Source organism: Thermobia domestica, chromosome 9 (genome assembly GCF_964235325.1).
Source record: "Thermobia domestica chromosome 9, izTheDome1.hap1.1, whole genome shotgun sequence".
Lineage (NCBI taxonomy): Eukaryota > Metazoa > Arthropoda > Insecta > Zygentoma > Lepismatidae > Thermobia > Thermobia domestica.
Window position 1 is genome coordinate 144,733,089 of NC_137462.1, and position 20,522 is coordinate 144,753,610.

Consider the following 20,522-nt stretch of genomic DNA (forward strand, 5'->3'; position numbering starts at 1 on the left):
ATTGTCAATGTCACTTTGAAAAGTTTCAGTGTGATTGGTTATTTTGGTAGTTATTGGTGCACCTCCATCAGAAAATCCTGGATCCGGCCCCATATATATATATATATATATATATATATATATATATATATATATATATATATATATATATATATATATATATATATATATAATATAAAATTTAAAAAGGATGTGAATATGGTCTAACTTTGTTTCCAATTTCAAACCTAGGTAGAATTCATATGAAAACGACTTGACAAGCTGGTGTCAATTTGCTCGTAGATATATATATATATATATATATATTAGTGTTACTTAAATTTGCTAGACCCCTACTATTACTATAATTCTTTATGCGACTTTTCATGTTGAAACTGTTGGCAATATTATACGAAATTTCCGTTTTTATGTTGTAACTTGTCTAGTTCTTAAAAAAAAAGAAAGAAAAAAAAAAAAACAATGATGCTTTCTCTTGATGACCTTTTCAAAGTTTACATGTTCTGAATATTAAATTATTTATATTTTGATGGGTTTTCGGTTCGTTACAAAGCATTAGACTAGCGCTGCAGCATTCCTCCAGATGACATCTTCTATATTTTAACTTCTTGAATTTCGTGGAGTATTTGTTAGAGCCTACCGTTGGATTTTGAAACAATATTAAATGGCATTGCAACATGAAGATGTGCCTTCACAGTTCAGTTATTGCGTATTTACTAAGCCACAGTTACTGTTTGCAACTTAATGATTTTATTGTTCCTGTTCAGGCATAAGAGTCAACAACCAAACATGTATACAAGGGCGTGGACATTCTCAGAAAATACATACAAATCAAACCTAGAAACCTGAAATTTTCGTTTAACAATAACAGCGAAAAGTTGTTAGAAGCATTGAAGGGGTCGTTTTTTTTTTCTTTTTAGCTGCATTTGAATCGCGAAATAACGTGAATATGGACAATTTGTCCGATAACAGCGAATTTGATCTAATACAAATAAGATCACGAAATAATATTATGTTAAAAATCTAGTGTCTCAGAAGGTAACTAATAACTTCAAACATAGCCTAACAACTGGATTGTTACTGCGAAAACAAATATTATCATGGGAAGACTCTTGTAAGCAAATATTTCAACTATCGTATATCCAATTTTCAGTCGTTTCTGCAAAGCGATTCAACACCAGAACTACTAGATCAACTCAAAGATGTAAAGGGGGATGGAGAGAACCCTACCTCAAGAGCTAATGGAACCAATTTTGTTTCTTTAAAGGACATCGTGTAAACAAAAACATATTTACCTTATGGAAAATCTGTGTGCACTTCAAATTATACACAAAGATTTTGCTGCTTTACACTATTGAATCAATATTATTATTACCTACCTCGAACGTAGGCTCTGAAGGCATTTTTCTCGGATACAACTGTTGTAATAGTGAGAAGGCAAAGGCAAAATCTCTCAGAACAAAGTTTGGAAGCATTAGCAATTTTGTCCTTCGAGAAGTTGGACCAGTGTTTCTTCCAGACATGTTTTTTGGAGCACTGTGTGCCCCCGAAACTCTGAGAGTGCCCTCCGGAGGAGACCAAAATAATACACCTATAATATAATAATAAATGGAATAGTATCGTTTGAAAATATGTGCTCCTCCGAATATTAAGTGTGCTCTACCGTAACATTTTTTTTTTCTGGTTGAGACAGGAAATAAACTGCATGTTTGATAGAAGTAAAACATATAAAAATATGTTCATCTGAAGCAAATAACACGGGTCAACAGCAAAAATGTGTCATACGTGATATATATATACAATTTCTAGTCAGTATTGATATTCTAAATTAGTGAGGAGCACAAGAGTCTTGCATGCAAGACCAAGACCAGGAATTCCGATGCAAGACCAAGACCAACAAGACCAAAACCATATCCGCAAGACCAGGACCAAGACCAAGACTCTTGCGCAAGAGTCTTGAAAAATTACCGGCTCAATGGTAGAGCGTTCGCTTCTGGTCGTGGGGTTCCTGGTTCGATCCCAGCTTGTGCCATGTGAGTTTTTTTGAAGACAAATACCGGGTGCGTGGGTTTTCTCGGGATTTTCTAGTTTCCTCCTCCTTTATTCATTCCACCGTTTCATTCATTTCTCATCATCACCGTTTCCCTTAGCCTCAGTACCTAAACGTGGGACGTTAAACTTGATATTTCATTTCATTTCATATTAATGGTGGTCTTCCAAAACTAAAGAGAAATGTAGTATTGAGCATCGGTAATTCCGCACACCATAGGTGCCGACTACATGAGTATGGCCTTGGCTCCGAGGGTCAAGCACCCGTTGGAAATGTTTAATGTGTGTTCATAAAATTAATATCGAAATAACATTTTCATGGCATTGACAAAAATTTAGTGCATGTGACTGCAACTTTGATTTTATGGGCGGATGCTTATACATTGACTAATTGTTTATCAATATAACTTTTAGCCTCCTAATAGTCCTTGAGCCAGACCCCGAAAAATGGGGTGTCTGGTTTCATTTAGAGGGAGTAAATGCCACCTGCATTTCTGAGTAGCTAATATTCTGAACTTTCAGATTTGGCATGATACTTCTCTTAAAGCGGTAGCTTTCAGGGGGTAAACCCCCCAAATTTAGAATCTTACAGACATTTTTTACTTAGCTCAGTGGTCTTTTGAAATACCTATATATCTGTCCACTTTAGTCATAGAACAATGGGTTATACCTCTTTCGATTCGGAATTAAATAGGCTTTAAAGTGATGTAACACACTTGCCTATAGTACTGACGAAAGGGAAGTAATGAGGGAAAAATTAAGAAAAATTCCCTAAAAATTATCTTTTTACCATTTTCTTCTCTTATTACGTGGCAACACTGCATGAAGAATAAAGGACACCTATATTTCAGAGTAACGAATACTATAAGCTTTCATATATGGTATAATACTTCACTGTGGGTGGTAGCTTTCAGTTGCTAAAACCCCCTTTTTAGATTTCTAATGAAAATGGTAACGAAATCCCGTGGTCTTTCGAAATTCCTCTATGTTCGTTATGATCACAGAAGTAAAAATTACGTCTCTTTAGTTTTAGAATTATATAGGCTTTTAGATGATTAATACAGTTTTCAATAGTACTGACGAAAGGGAAGTAATGAGGGAAAATGTAAGAAAAAATCCCTAAAAATTCCCTTTTTACAATTTTCTTCTCTTATTACGTGGCAACACTGCATGATGAGTGAAAAACTTCTATATTTCAGAGTAGCCAATACTGTAAGCTTTCAGATATGGTATGATACTTCACTCTGGGTGGTAGCTTTCAGTTGCTAAAACTCCCTTTTTAGATTCTTAAAGTAAATGGTAACGAAGTTCCGTGGGCTTTCAAAAGAGAAAGATGATCGTGTAGCCCTACCTGGAAATGTTGTGCCTGGTAAATTTACTCAACTTGCTTGCGATAACATTGATAGGTTGGAGGAGACCCTGTCTGGAGCGGGAACCACTCATCGTGTGAATGGAATAGCAATACAGTTAGAATCAAAGTCACAAATTAGTAATCTGGTTACAACAAAAATAGCAGTAAAGACAAGACAACGAACTTTTGTTGGTGCCACGAAAGAGCTAACGCCTTACATTCCTGGGAAAAGAGTTGGTCCAGTTATAATTGGGTACGATGATCCTATTTGTGAAGAGTTCGTTGCAGCGTCAAGGTCTAAGAATTTATTTTGGATTATCTTGCGGTGTATAGATCCCCAGAATCAGCTAATTCCAAGTTGGACAGGATTCAACATCAATCTACTGAGGGATCGTGAAGTTCAACCAACAAGCATTAGCTACCTACCAACAATAAATTCGCCAGCAAGCAGTATGACTACAATACATGAGATACTAAATCGTTCACTCATCATAAAGAAGCAACTACAACTTCAGTCTTTAGTTCTAACTGCAGATCAAGCTATTTACTCAAAAGCAAATGAAATTGTATGCAAGAATACTGAAAAGTACCGGACAATAGTTTTAAATCTTGGAGGATTGCATACTATTTGTAACTTCATGGGCATAATCGGTAGACCATTTCAAGATTCTGGCTTGCCGGAGCTCTTATCCGAATCAGGAACTGTTGCTGAGAGGGATCCATATTTCGAAGTTTACAAGGGAAGCACTATAACCGTGCTATTCGTATGCACAAGCTAGCATTTGAGTCACTGATGAGAATAGTCCTCAATGAATTCCGGTTATGGTTACAGTCCGAGTACATAGATATCTTTCCTGTGCTGAGTCTAACATATCTCAATTGTTCGAGGAAATAGGAGACGCCACTACTGAGCAGTTATCTCAAATTTTGTCAGAACAGTCTTTTGTAACAATTTGGAAAATGTTTGAAGCATATCTGGACCATCTAAGGCACGAAAATGGTGACCTATCTTCCTTTTGGATATCCTACGTCGATATGGTAGATGTTATTTTAATGACAGTTCGCGCAACAAGAGAAGGTAACTGGCCGCTTTATCTGGTAAGTATTCGAAAGATGATCCCGTGGTATTTTGCATATGACCATCTAAATTATGCACGCTATCTTTCGGTATATTACAATGAAATGTTAGGTCTTGAGAAAAATCATCCAACTGTGTATGAAGCATTTCAGAGAGACGAGTTCTCCGTCCAAATGGGGACAGTCAATCCATTTGGGAAAATTCCTGCAGACCAAGTAATTGAAGAGACTGTCAACAAAGATACCCAAGGGCCTGCTGGAATAATCAAATTTAGCACCAGGCAAGCTGCTGTTGAAAGGTACTATTTAGTTTCAGATGTAAGGGCAGAATTTCTACGTATCCTTAGAGAAGCCACAAATTCTTCGCTAAAAAGTAAAATCACTCATCATGACCTTTCACCATCGAGAATCAAGAAGGATGAAAAAAATGTTTCGTCGATGGTTGAGATATTGACGAAGGAATGGACAAATCCTTTCAAGGAATCTAATCTGCTAAATATATCTTCTGGCATGGTAGCTTCTGTAGACATCACAAACGACTTACTTAATGCTTATGAGAAAGGTGAGAAAGCATATAAGAACTTTAAAGAGTAACGCCTCCAGAAAGGTGTGCAGCCGGGGGCATTCCACGCTCCAATGCGTAAGCAAGGATTAAAGACGTTTGCCCATTCAAAGAAAAGTAAAACTATTAAAGTTAAAGGGAGAGACGTTATTCTGAAAGCAGGCAGGGGTATTTTTGCCCAGATGGCTATAATAGCTCAAAAAAGGAATCTGAACATGAGGGAAGTACTTGTTTATGCTCTTGGACCATTACCTTGGTCTCTGGCAACGCCACAGGGAACCATTAGGAAAACCGTCAAGTCAAAGCTGATGCATATGTTAACTAGAAACTGCGAGTCAGAAACAATATCGGAAGAGACTTCAGCATACATTGTTGACGCAATGAGCCAGGTGCACAAATTAATGGAAGTACCTAAAACATTTGGCCTCCTAGCAGAAAAGTTACTTTCAAAAATATTACTTGATTCTGGTCGTTACCCTCGTGTTGATATCATATTTGATACCTATGAAAGTAGGTCTATAAAAATGCAGAAAGAATGCGGAGGGTCTCTGAGGACAGTATGTATATTCAAAACATCATGGCTGGACATCCAGTCAGAAACTGGAGAAAATTCTTGAGCAACACTAATAACAGATGTGAGCTCATTCACTTTCTGTGGAAAGAATGGCAGCTTTCAAAGTATACTCAAAAACTGGGTAACAAAATTGTGTTTTTAACATGCGAGAAGGAGTGCTGTCAACTGTCTTCAACATTACCAGTGACAAACATTCCAGAATTATGGTCTTCACAGGAGGAAGCAGACACAAGACTTGTGCTTCATGCGTTTCATGCTCTTAGATCAGGCTGCTCTACCATTATAATCAACAGTGAAGATACAGTGTTGCAGTCAAAGTACTGAGCACCTTTGACGAACTAACAAAGCATGGAGGACATTTTCCTGAAGAGTGGAACATCTAACCGTCTTTGTTACCACGATATGAACAAGATATATCACGCAAATGGGGAAAACATTTGTGCAGCCTTAGCAGGATTTCATACTATCACAGGCTGTGATACAGTGAGTGCTTTTGCTGGTAAGGGAAAGTGTAAAGCATTTACACTTTTTAAAAAGGGAGAGTTTGTACAGGCACTGAAAGAACTGTCAGAAAGTTTTGAACCCAAGAAAGAGACGATGGATATAGTAGAAAAGTTCGTTTGTAGGTTGTATGGTCACAATGTGAACTCTGTAAATGAATTAAGGTACTCGCTGTTCTGTGCAAAGAAAGGTTTAGTTGAATTCCATCTGCTACCACCATGCAAGAAGGCTCTTGAGAAACATACCCAGAGAGCTAACTACCAAGCAACCATTTGGAAGAAAGCACTGGAAGCGAATCCTGACATACCAAGTCCCAATCTTCATGGCTGGAGGACAAACGCATCTGGTGAGTTTGATATCGATTGGATGGATTGTCGGCCTGCACCAGAAGAAGTGATGGAGCTGTTGTCGTGTACGTGTGCTAAGAACTGTGTGCCATCCGATTGTGAGTGCATGAAACATGAATTAAAGTGTACTGACATGTGAAAAATCCAAACATGTGCCAATTATCTAACTAACTAACTAACTAACTCTATGGCCTATGGAACCCGGAGGTTCAATGCCGCGTTCACAAAACCTCTACACTGACTTCTATCCTTAGCTAACTGCATCCAGTTTCTACTCTGTATTCCAATCGCTGCGAGATCCATCTTAATATTGTCCTCCCATCTGCGCCTAGGTCTTCCTAATGGTCGTTTTCCGATTGGTCTTCCAGTCAAGACTTTGAAAGCGTCTCTACTTTCTTCCATTCTAGCTACATGACCCGCCCATCTAAGCCTCCTAGACTTGACGACCCTAACAATGTTGGGTAAACCATATAAATTATGTAGTTCCTCGTTATGAAGTTTCCGCCATTCCTCATTCCCGTTCCTCTTGGGTCCGAATATTCGTCTCAGGATCTTGTTCTCAAATACTTTCAGTCTATGTTCTTCCCTCAGAGTAAGTGACCATGTTTCGCAGCCATACAAAACTACAGGCATGATTATCGTTTTATATATTTTAAGTTTCAGATTTCTCGACAGAATTCGCGACGACAAGAGATTTTGAACCGAATAGTAACACGAATTCCCTGCTTTTAGTCGACATTTAATTTCTTCGTGAATATGATTTTCCTCTGTTAATATTGATCCTAGATATTTGAAAGTATCCACTTTATCAAAAGTATTATTTAGTATTATCAAGCCAATTATCAAGATGAAGAAATATCTGAATTGTTAGACGAAGTTGTAGACTTAAATGAAGATAAATGAATCAAAATAAAGGATATAAGTATTCAACAAATACTGTGAATATGCAATTGGCTACAAACTATGTCATAAGACACGCCTATTTTTCCATGTGATTATTATTTTCATGGCATATTTGAATGATGATGAACATAACTAATGTAATGTAAATAGAATGTTATTTAGATCTTGATATGTGAAGAATATTTCTAATTATGCTGTAAACATTACCATACTGAGTTACGAACTTCTCTAACTTACATACCGCCATGATATTTTACAATCAAAATATTTTCAAAGTTAAAATATTATGTTTTCGAAATGTTTATAAAGCATATAGATCTATTCTCTTCCACCATTCAGTTCACTTCAAACATCAAGCAATTTACGAACGGTCTGTGGAAAAAAAAAAAACTGAAACTGAAAAACATAACCCCCCTTCCTGCCTCCGCTTCTCTTTCCCTACAGAAACTTTAGAATTTTCTGATCTTTCATGGTCAGTTATTCAATTATATAAAACCAGGATCAGAAAACTTATTACAGTTTTTTTTACATCAACTTTTCTCGAAATCATTACTAAATTTTCTGCCTCTCAAGGACTAAAGAATCTGAAAAGGGAGTTTTATTCCTTGAAAGCTACCGCCCACAGGCAAGTATCATACCATATCTGAAAGCTTGTAGTATTGGCTACTCTGAAATATAGGAGTTTTTCACTCCTTATGCAGTGTTGCCACTTAATAAAAGAAGAAAATTGTAAAAAGGGAATTTTTCTTACATTTTCCCTTATTACTTCCCTTTCGTCAGTACTATTGAAAACTGTATTAATCATCTAAAAGCCTATATAATTCTAAAACTAAAGAGACGTAATTTTTACTTCTGTGATCATAACGAACATAGTTAGAGGAATTTCGAAAGACCACGGGATTTCGTTACCATTTTCATTAGAAATCTAAAAAGGGGGTTTTAGCAACTGAAAGCTACCACCCACAGTGAAGTATCATACCATATATGAAAGCTTATAGTATTCGTTACTCTGAAATATAGGTGTCCTTTACTCTTCATGCAGTGTTGCCACGTAATAAGAGAAGAAAATGGTAAAAAGAGAATTTTTAGGGATTTTTTTCTTAATTTTTCCCTCATTACTTCCCTTTCGTCAGTACTATAGGTAAGTGTGTTACATCACTTTAAAGCCTATTTAATTCCAAATCAAACGAGGTATAACTCATTGTTCTATGACTAAAGTGGACAGATATATAGGTATTTCAAAAGACCACTGAGCTAAGTAAAAAATGTCTGTAAGATTCTAAATTTGGGGGGTTTACCCCCTGAAAGCTACCGCTTTCAGAAAAGTATCATGCCAAATCTGAAAGTTCAGAATATTAGCTACTCAGAAATGCAGGTGGCATTTACTCCCTCTAAATGAAACCAGACACCCCCTCTGGCTCAAGGACTATAAGGTACACTGAGAAACATCCGTTATCCGGACAGTGGTATAGTGTAGAAATATACGGGATCCTTACCTTTTACTGCAGAAACCAGTACGCTATCCATAGGCTACGTAACATACATATACTGCCCTCTTTCCCTCTTATATGTTACACCATGCCGTTGCAGGATGTCTGACATCTAATAGTCTTCCATATATTACATACATATTAGTATGTTACATATATTAGCTACATTTATATATGAGAGTATGACAGCCTATATACAGTTCTTTTGTTCATACGGAAAGTACGTTGAATCGAACACTTATACGGAAAGTAGTATAAAATATAATTTATCAGTTATACGTTTGCTGTACATTAAGTCGAAAAACTACAGGATTTACATGTGTAACCTACGTTTTTACGTACGCCAGATAAGTTTTTTTTTCTCAGTGTAAACGGCTCATCGAGGTTTGAGCGATATAACATTATACAATGGACTAAATAATCCATATTCAGAAGTGAGAGTGATTTTGTACAGTTATTTCAAATAACTTGGAGTTTGATGCCGCTATTTTGTACTTGTAATATAAAATAGGTCAAAAGTATTTATATAAATTAATTTTATACAAAACACATAGACAGTTGAATCGTTTTCGGTTTTCACCCAAATTATTCTAAAATATTAAGAGGTTTGATGATAATCATTATTATTTTATTTTTTCTATCTTTTTTGGCCAATTTTGCTAAATATATCATCATCATCATCATCGCTATTCTGCTATTATTGGCAGGTCACTTGCTGTAACTGAGAAGAATCGATGTACGGTGGTCCTCAGATAGTCTCTTCGTCTTGACATAGCAATTTTCTGTTTCAATATCTTCTTTTAACTACAGTCTCCTTCACCCCTCCCTCTCTTTCCTTCCATCACACCCTCTAGGACGTCCCTCATAATACAGTTCCTCCTCAGCCAATGTTCCAACCAGTTTCTCTTCCTCCTCTTAATTACATCTAAACTTCTTTTCTTCCCTACTGCTACTATTTCTAACACCTCATTCGTTTTCCGTTCAACCCAGCTAATTCTCTCCTTTTTTTCTACATGCCCACGTTTCGAAAGGCTCCATTTTTTTTTCATCGCTTTTGTGTGATGTCCATGTTTCTGCCCTATAGAGTACATACTGGAGCCAGTAAAACAAAATCTTAATATTTAATTGGAAGTTTGTTCAATACAAAGTTTAGCTAATCGTGGTTGAAAAGAAAAAAATCTGACTCCTTTAGAATGTAAAAATAATTTTGTAATTCATGGTATTTCTGTGCCGTCTTGATTTTTCTTCCTGTGTCTCAGGGTAGCCTCTCCAGTTCGGGAACCAGTGGAGTATTGGATCTGTTAAAAATAAAAATAATAATAATAATAATAATAATAATAAAGATTACGAAACGTTGTGATTTATCTTATAAGTAGTGAAGCGTGGGCATCCATTGAAAAAAATAATGTCATCGCTTATGTTGTACACTATCACACTTTCACGAAAATAAACTATGTCGTCATAGCGAGTCACTTTCTTTTAACCAAAAGTTACTTTTTTCAAGTTGTTCACTAAAAGTTACTTTTTTTTAAAATTTGTCACTAAAAGTTATTTTTTGGGGAGGTAAAGTGACTTTTTGTGTGATTTATGTTCTGCATTGACAGTTTTCTAAGAAAAATATTATAAAAATAAATTGAAAAAGGCAGAAACTTGTTAGTCATTACTCTTCTGAAAACTTCAGTACTTGCTGCCACATGTGAAACAGTCAGCTTTATTTTCACTTCAGGTTTTATTCTTTCTAAAGCACAGTGGATGGTTGATGGAAGCTTAAGCTCTCAAGGTGGGGTTGAGATCCCTTCTGTTTCTATTCTTTCTTCTATGGTAATAGTCTTTTAGTTTTCTCTTGTAATAGTTAACGCTCCGCTCAACGTTGTGTGTTGGTGTGGTTTATCGTGTTCGTCTTGTGTAATGCTTCTTGTATGTTCTTCTTAAGAGTAGGTGATGAATTTGAATATTTCATGGCTTTGAGAACTCTCAATATAATGTCTGGGATGAAGAAATTCGGAAATACGCCAGAACTGGTTTCATTTACTCAGAAGCTTCTTACATCTACTAAGTCTGTTTACCGTAACTACAAAGCATACTTAGAAAACCCCAAGAAAGGAGGAAGTTTGTAAAGAAGAAAAGATGAAACAAAACAACAGAGGATGATGAAGAAATTGACAAAGGAAAAAAGGGACATGATGAGATTTTAGCCACTTTTTGGTCACTTTTCGTGTGCTTTTGGTCACTTTTCGTGCGCTTTTGGTCACTTGTTCGTGTACTTTTGGTCACTTTTCAACTATTTACAAGAGACCAGACCACTATGAGCCCTGATATTATCTTTAGAAACACACATTGTATTTCCGTTTCTATTGGTACATTGCAGAATTTATTATCGCTTATATAAAGAGTAACATTTACCTATGAGATCATAAGATTTCTTAAAAGCAAGACTTGCAAGACTCTTGCAAGCAAGACCAAGATCAAGACTGGGTGTACAAGACCAAGACCAAGACCAAAACCAAGACCAAAGGTTCCAGTGGAAGACCAAGACCAAGACTGGATGTGCAAGAACAAGACCAAGACCACCCGGGTCTTGGTCTTCCATTTGCTCATCACTATCCTAAATACGAAACTAATGTTAAAAACCGCAAGCTATGTCAGGGGCGGATCCAGGGGGGGGCGATCGGGGCGATCGCCCCCCCCAGAAGAGGAAACTTTCTTATTTTTTATATATAAATAAAACCCATCCAAAAGTTTGGAGCCCTTAAAAGTAGCAGTATGACAACCTACCGCCCCCCCCAGAAGTCGGTCCTGGATCCGTGCCTGAGCTATGTAATGGTATTGCATAGCTGTAAGAAGTAAATGTTGAGTTGTTCTTTTCTGATTTTATCTTTGTGTGTTATAAGGAGAGGGGGAACTGCTCAACATCAGCCACAAATCCTCTTTATTCGTTGTTGTGCAAGGTGTTCATTTGTGCACACGCCATTGTGGCTTAAAACTAGGTTGAGTGTGTGCATTTATGGAAGATGATATTGGCAGATATTGTGGTCCGTTTATGGTAAGATTGAGAGTGATTTGGTATTTTAAAAAAAAATGAAAAATGTATTAACAATGCTAACAATCCCTAACACACTCTGTTGCTTTAAGAACAACATATAACGTCTGTTTCGGTAAATATACCTACTGCAAATTCGGAGATGAAGATTAGACTTGGGCTCCACAGTTTTGTTGTAAGACCTACTACATAAATTTGGTGGACTGGTTGAATCTATCCAAGGAATCCACTTTACCCGACTGCAAATTATCACACTTCCGATACAATAAGGAATAACTCAACTGAATACAATGTAAGCAAAGTTACTATGTTTAAACAAACAAAGAATTGTTTTGTTGCAGAAATTGTTCAATTGATTTATATAAGTAGCAATTTGTGTTAAAAAGTAAAATGAAAATGGAAGTTTACCCGAACTTCCTTTATATAAACAGTTGTGTGTGTCCTTATAAAGGCTATTCATATGTGCAACGAATAAAGACTCAAGGATCAATTATCCCTTGCATTCGAGCTTCCGAACATTGTGAGAAGAGTTGTCTACTTTTGAAGGCATTTTGTTAGATTTTAATTTGACAAAAAGAAGAAATGTACGTTTGTACCACAGTCAAATCGCACACTAGATATCCATTTGATTACATGAGTTCGTAATTCATTAACTGTAGTTAACATCTCTTAAAACTTGAAATGCTGAATTAGTTGATATGGCAAGTCAAATTTCTAGTTTTGTAAGAAAGAAAAATAAAATATATATATATATATATATATATATATATATATATATATATATATAGCTACAAACGTAGAATTAAGTAATTAAGAATGGAGTATCTTGTACGTATAGAGTCCTTGGTTGAAAAATAAAAATGGCATGTCTTAGCAACTCAAATTGCCTTGATGACGCTTGGGTTTCTAACTTGAACTGAGTTCAGAACAGCCTTGTATGTATATATACTGTCTTATACTAGTTAAAAGGTACGTGCATTTCAGTAAGTTTTAAAATGGTAAATGACGTTTATCACTTAAAGTGACTATAAAGAAGTTTTGTCTTAGTTTTTCCTTACCGCAATTACATGTCATTTTTTTTTTTTTTTTAAGTAGGAACAAGGATATAAATAAAACTCCCTACATGGTCATACGATGTTTTATATAGTAGATAAATCGTTAAAATTAACGATGCCTTTTGTGGTTCTTAACTAGTTCGTAAAGTTAAATTCCTCAACTATTTTCTCTGTTCAGTTTATTGTAACTCTCAAACTAAATGCTGTAAATCCTATTTCTTTTTTGATAAGTGCCGCGTCTTAGTAGGTTAAAGTAATTGAACTTTTAATAATCTTTGATTTCTAAATTAATTAGCCACATTTTTTGTTTGTTTTTCTTTTGATCTAACACCATCCAACCTCGCGATTTTTTTGCTGAAAATAAAATAACGTGCTGTATTCTCTCTGTGTATCGGCCTGTTTCATAAATCGAGCATTTCATATACTGTAGTTTCTTTGTCAATTTGTGCCAATTGTGTTTCAGTTTCTTACTATCATAATTTACCCATTCTCATATTACCGGTATAGAAAAAGTGGAGAATAGTTAAAAAGTTCTGCTGAAAATTAAGTCAAATCTTTCAATTTAACGTCTCACGTAAGCCTTTAAGGCAAGTGAGTGATAATGGAAGCATCAGTTGAATGAAAATGTGGGAGGAAACTAGAATACTCAGAGAAAAACCACGGACATGATGTTTTCCACCACAAATTTACTTTTCGGGAATCGAAACAAGAACCCACACACCAGAGGTAAATGCTCTTTCTACAGAGCCACCGTGTCCCTAAAAGTTCTGCTGACACATCAGTGTAAATATTAAATTCGTATGGAAATGCTTCGTATTTAGCCATTTTTCAATGTTGCGTGTGTTGTGAAGTAAACTTGATGTTTATCTGTTCATTTTGAATAAACTATTGTTTGCTTGGGAGTTAGTATGTGACTAGGATCCTGTACACTCATGTCCAAAATTATTGTCGCATGTCTATAAATATGTTATTGTAGAAATATAATTTGATAATGAATTCGCCTGGTATTTCTTATAATATTAGTATGTGTATGATCGGCAGAGATGTGAATGTGGCAAATTTCATGTCAAAAGAGCAATAAATAAGAACAATAAAACGAAAATAAAACTTTTTTGTCCATTTAACAATATTTCGTTTTACTCATTCTAATTTTCTTAATTCTTTTCCTATGAAATTTACCACAAATATACATTTCCCGATTATACGTATAGTATCAGTATTAAAAGTACCCTGCAAAATCATTATCAAATTATATTCTTACAAGAAGACAGTTATTGATATGTGACAATCATTTTGGACATGCTCTTGTGTGGCATAGAGGAAGCGGATATTCTGAGACCACTTTCACCCAATACTCTGCACACTTAACTATTACATATAATTATTTAAGTATCTTTGGTTAGTTGGGTTGATGTATAACATTCCCTTTCATTAGAGCTATTTGAGACGTTAATGTATGCCTCATTCGTGGGATTCAAAGAGCATGATCTTCTATCACGAATCGATTTCGAGTCTCTCGCGCCTAAAGCGTATGTATTACTCATAATGACACGTGGAAGTTCTCTACGTGCTTGTTTTCACTCTTCTTTCCCCAAACATTATTTGCGCCTACGTGGATACCAATTAGTGATGATTTCAGGGAGTATTCCGGGGCATATCTCTGATCGTGCTAAATGTGATTTACCAGTATCTACGCGTACTACTTTCACCACCGTGTATTGAAAGTGCCTCCTGGAGAAAATCTTAACATTACATTAGTACCAACTCCCATTTTTAAAGTGCTATGTTTCAACAGGATTTAACCATTTAATATCGATTTGATCTTTTCTTGATTTTTTTCATTATTTTGAAAACGAATTAAGAAACTAACTCTTTAATTTTTTTCTGTCGACAAATTTTATCACACACTGTTTGAATATATTTGCGTGATATCTGAAATATTACGTACAAAGCAGGTTTTTTCATATTAATTCCCTCTCTCATCTTTCGGGAAGCAAACTCAATTCAGGTTTTAATAAGACGGCAGTTGTGGGAGAAGTGTCAAAGGCAAATATGGTTTACGCGAAAGGAATGAAAAGAGAGAGGGATTGGTCAATTTCTGTAGACAGAATTCACTAGTAATTGGGAACACTTGGTTTAATCAACACAAGATAAGATATATCTACATGGAAATCCTCGATAGACGGCCGAAGATATCAAATAGATTATGCTATAGTTCAGGACAGGTATTGGAATAGCTTGAAGAACGCGAAGATCCTTTCCGGGGCCGACCTTTTCTCTAATCATAACCTTATGCTGGCCGAAGGAAATCAACTGAAAAATGTGACCACAAGAAAGGTAGGCAACAAGAAATTGAATACTGAAAAGTTGAAAAACGAGTAAGTAACAAATAATTCCCGTAGAAAATTTCGAAGAAAAATACACAAACGAGAAAAGGATACTTGCAGGTAGTAACAGATGGTGGAAGCATATTAAACTTTGCATACAGTACACCGCAGAAGAAATAGTAGATTACCGCAAACACAAAACGGCTAAGAAACATGAGTTGCAGAACAAATGTTGCAGAAAATACGGAAAATGCGGGCATGAAAACATATTAATATAGGAGAGCACAGAAAGATGCACAGGAAGTTAAGCAACAAGTTGAGAAGGGAAACAAACGGAGCAACGGAAGAGATTTACAAAAGAAAATATGAAAATAGAAGAATTAGAAAGAACTAAGAAATATAAGGAAATGTACAAGGAGGTAAACTGTGGAGGCAAATATATTTAGGAATGTATGAGAGTAGGAATAGACCGCATGGCCTAGATGTTCAAGTAGAAAATGAAGTATGATAAAGGGTCTTATATTCTTCGGGATGAGTTTGGAAGAACTACGTACATCCAAGATTAAGAATGGAAAAGCAAACGGGACAAATAATGTTAAATTTACTAAGAATATGGGAGACAAGGGCAAGAAAGAATTGTTCCGACTCTGTAATTAAATATATGAAACAATAGAGTTGCTAAAAGATTTCCTGAAGACGATTATGGCACCGTTGACTAAGGAAACGAACTCAGAAATATGTGAGCATTATAGAACTAGTCTCATATCGCATACAGCAAAAATTATGCTTCGAATACTGAACAGAAGGTTGTATGGAAGAACAAATGGAAAAAGTAGAAGAGGAACAGTTCGGGTTCAGGTGAGATAAAGGCACAAGATGTAATTGCCTTATTAAGGGTGATCGGTGAAACATTTGTAGAAAAGGGTAAAGAGATAATATTGTATTTACTGATCCAGAAAAGGTTTTTGATCGCGTGAATCGGGAATTCCTGTAAGGAGCTCTAAAAAAGTTCGATTCGAATGGAAAGATAGAAGACTCATAGAAAACTTAAATGTCAAATTAATGTCAGAATAGGAGAATAAAAGACAGAGGAGATTGCAATTGAAAGGGGAGTTCGGGATATTGTCTCTCGCCAACAGTATCTGGAAGAGATAGTGAAAACGAAACGACAAAATGAAGATAGTATTTAAGGAGGTAGAATGATTAGATGTATACGCTTGCAGATGTTATGACGCCTGTTGCGCAAGCTGAAAAGGAAAATCAATAAGATGTTAGAAAACTTGAGCAAGGGCTATTAAAAAGACTATAGAATGAAAATAAATGTTAGAAAGGCCAAAGCTATGATGATTTGAACGGAACGGTCGGTGTGAAATATAGAAGTAGGAAGGGAGAAAATAGAACAGGTGCCTAGTTTTCGATATCTGAGCAGTAATATTAAGGACCATATGAAGTGCGAACGTGAAATAAAAGCAAGGGTAGGAATGGTAAAACAAGCATTTAGAAGGAAGATAAGTCTATTTTGGAATCCTTGAATAAAGAGTTGAGAAATAGTCTCACAAAACGCTTCGTGTGGAGTACTGTACTGTAAGCAGCAGAAACATGAACATTTTGCATAACCGATGGAAAACGACTGGAAGCTTTCGAAATGTGGAGAAGAATGTAGAGAATTAGTTGGGTCGAGCGGGAAGCGAATGAGAGAGTTAGAAATGGTGAGGGAGAAAAGAGGAAGGGGAAACTGTTTGAACATTGACTGAGAAGGAACTGTATCATGAAGGACATGCAAGAGAGTATGGTGGCAGGAAAGAGAGAGAGAGTGTGTGGGCAAAGGATGCTACAGTTGATTAATAGTATCTAAACAGAAAAATCGTATGTGAAGACGAAATTGTTCGCTAAAGACTGTGGAGAATGGAAGCTTATCAGTTGCAGCAAATGACCTGCCTGTAATAATAGAATATCTATGATGATGAATATGCAGTCTTTTTTTAAAATTTTAATTTGGACATCTACCTGTTTAAAAATTTTGTCTTGTTATCCAAAATGTAAATCTTCGAGGTCTTTATTTCAAGTCCTAAAACTAAAAACTGTGCGTAATTGTTAAAATATATCGTAAAAAAAATAATAGATAAACAGTATATATAATACTGTTTACCTGCTATTTACCTAGGTATATCAGCAAAGTTATCTGGTTTGAAGGGAGGCAAGATCACCGATGTGAATGGATTTTCGTGTTTTTTCTTTAGTTTATTGCTATCGTATTGATTAAAATCTCAGGGGGGTAGTTGCCTCTCTGGAGGCCCAAATGACCTATGATATATACCTTTTGAGAAAAAAGTTTAACGTGTGACTGAGAAGGAATGTTAAACTCTAAGCACTTATCATGAAATTTCAATCAATGGCTATTTACCGGTGCCTGAGTTGAGATGTAATATTAAATTTTTGTTGTTTGTTAAACCAGGCATTTTACTATCAATGAACTACTAATTTGATTTTTGTTTACGTTCCGAGCTTTGTGTTGCCTTATTTCAGGTTTCTGGGTTTTGTGTGCGCATCTTTATCTATACTTTTGTTTATTCTTTCAAGTAAATGTGGTTACGGTTTTATGGTAGAATACATGTATTAACGATATTTTAAATTTTAATTATGCCTATCTGAGTGAGAAATTGCTTATTCAGTTTCATTTGAAGAAAAACAGTAATACTGTTCGGATTAGCGTATGAATGTGCTTGTATCAGCTAACAGAACCATACTTTACTACTCAAATAATTTAAAAATAAAAATCCGTGCGAATCTTCACAAATGTATTCTCTGTTTCAGGCGCAAAATGTCGAAGCTCAGTTTCAAGGTAGTTCCAATTACGGTGGAAGATACTGATCGCGTCCTCAACTTTCTTAAACGATGCTTCTTCCGGGACGAACCTTTGAATATTGCAATAGATCTTTTGGGAGATTCAGGAGCATCTATTGAATTAGAAAGACACTGCACTAAATCATTGGATGAAAATTTATCATTTATGGCTGTTGACGTTAAAAACGAACAAATCATTGGAGTTTGTATCAATGGAGAAATGACACCTGAAGATGAAGCAGCTCTACACAAGGAAGCAGAACAATGTTCCGATCCAAAGTTCCAGAAAATTCTTCGACTTCTTGCACGAGTAGGCCACGAATCCAATCCTTTCAAAAAATTTAACATAGATCGTTTATTTGATGTTCAAGTATTATCTGTTGACAGCGCATGGCGACGGAAGGGTATAGCGTCTTCGTTATTGCAACACAGTCTTCAACTAGCCCGAGAAAAGGGTTACCCGTTGTTCAAAGTTGATTGCACAAGCCATTACTCGGCTTTAACAGTGACAAATATGGGATTCAAGTGTATCTATACTTTGGCATACACCGAGCACAAAAGAAATGGAGTTCAAGAACTATGTCCTGGGCCTCCTCACAACGAGGCGAAAACTTATGTTATGAAGTTATAAAAGTTACAAATCTAAGGGTCAGAAATAAAAGATATGTTTATATCGATAATATTGCAGAAATATTGAGTATTGCTTAATTTTCCAAAAAAGTTAATTACGTACTTCAAGATTCTTGTGATCTCTATAGCTCGGATATCATTATAAATGTGTCAGTGATTTTTTTTTCAGGCTCGAAAGGAAGCATCGATTTGACGCCTACTAAAGTCTTCAAAAGAAGACGACAAAATTAATATTTAATTTATAATAAGCAAAAATCAAAATTACGAAGGCAACAGACAGTATTTAGTGAAAAAAATGTGTCAATTTAATATAATAAAAATGGCTGGATTGAGTGTGGCTGATGTACAAAAATTATTATTAAAATTAAAACAAGTGCCTTAAGTAACGCAGTTTTTACTTTATCTTGCGTTTTAGATATATATTTACGGTAGAAAAGAATACAAAGATTAATTACACTTAACGTTATTCGAATTTCCCGTAAAACAAAAATGGATCGTTTACTTAACTAGTACACACTTAACGTGAAAATGTAGTTATTTTGCATATGCAAAACTTAAAATTAATCGGAACTCAGCGGAACGACATTCGGTTCGTGAATATTAGAAACTGTCCCGTCCCGCTTCGTCAGAAATGTTAACAGATCGATCCGATTCGTAAATCTTTTAAATATTCAACTAAACTTTCCTTTTCAGTATGGATTCAGTTCTGACTTATTTTTTAAAAATATTATTATAGTTTATTGTTTTTTTTCATTGATCAGGTAAGAAAACAGCAAAAAGAATAATACATTTTTTTTTTTTTTTTGCTGTAATTCGACTTTCTGCAATCTTTTTTTTCATTTCTTGTTTCTTAAAGCGAAGAGGATGAAATATGATTTTACAAATATACAGATTGTTTTAGATTTTTCTATTAATAAAAACTAGGAATAGGTTTATAGCTGAAAACTAAATTTATGGACTCAATGGAAGAGAACTTAAACACCTATGGTCACAGAGATGGAATTCAGTTTTTGGTGTGTGGTCAGCACATTGGCTTCTCCTATCTTAATTTTTGGAATAAAATTGGGTTTTTCTTTATAAATAAAACTCTCATCTTTAGTTCTAAACAAAACCAGGAGCATAGTTCAAAATATCACATTACGTTTCACTACATAAATAGATGAAAAAATATTAAATACTTGAAAATGTCGAAGATAATATGACAAACATTATGAACAATTCTGTGGTAACTTCAGCAATAGTTTATATTAAAATATACTGCAATGGAATGCAACGTATTGGAAGTCAGCAAAAAATACCCTTCCTGATATGCTGGAACAAAAATTTCTTGAATAGATACGTGACATTTCACCCTCACTTGTATATCCTGAATTCGATTCTCGACACAATCTAAAATAAGTTAAGACCTTCAAGCCTTGAGAGATTCATCACAAGTTTGACGATCCGTGGCTATAATATTGTCGTTACAAAGTTACTAAAATAGCAATAAACCCAGGGCGTGGCTAACTGAACTACTCCATCTTTTCTTATTTGTTTATAATCAACATAACTAATTACATTCCTACATATCGGATTTTAGGATAAAAATGTGTTCCTTTGCATATGTTTAAGATGAAATAACTGTAACATTAACGTTTCATTAGCAAATATAGCAACTCGTCAAATTTAATAATGCCTAAAACAGTCTACTTTCCTTGTTAGAATCTATTTTTGGCATTTTTAAAAAAAGATTCTTAAATATTTTTGAAGGTTTTACAGACTTTTTGTTGTTATAC

At 35.2% G+C, this 20,522-nt stretch overlaps 3 protein-coding genes across 4 annotated transcripts in view; all 3 read left to right on the forward strand.

The window, feature by feature from the left end:
* Positions 1–20,522, forward strand: part of LOC145695085 (arylalkylamine N-acetyltransferase 1-like) — a 252,867-nt gene that overhangs the window by 156,093 nt on the left and 76,252 nt on the right. The gene's annotated exons all lie outside the window — the stretch shown is intronic.
* Positions 1–20,522, forward strand: part of LOC145695084 (arylalkylamine N-acetyltransferase 1-like) — a 49,452-nt gene that overhangs the window by 15,958 nt on the left and 12,972 nt on the right. The gene's annotated exons all lie outside the window — the stretch shown is intronic.
* Positions 15,239–19,183, forward strand: LOC145661051 (arylalkylamine N-acetyltransferase 1-like). The gene is made up of 2 exons (XM_081726488.1): positions 15,239–15,324; positions 18,088–19,183. Exons 1-2 carry the CDS (start codon positions 15,239–15,241, stop codon positions 18,746–18,748), a joined length of 747 nt encoding a protein of 248 aa, XP_081582614.1. The 3' UTR covers positions 18,749–19,183.

Coding starts and splice junctions, on each gene's coding strand:
- LOC145661051 (XM_081726488.1), top strand. CDS start 15,239: ATGCTGGCCGAAGGAAATCAACTGAAAAATGTGACCACAAGAAAGGTA. Junction 15,325..18,087: donor ACTGAAAAGTTGAAAAACGA/GTAAGTAACAAA, acceptor TCTCTGTTTCAG/GCGCAAAATGTCGAAGCTCA.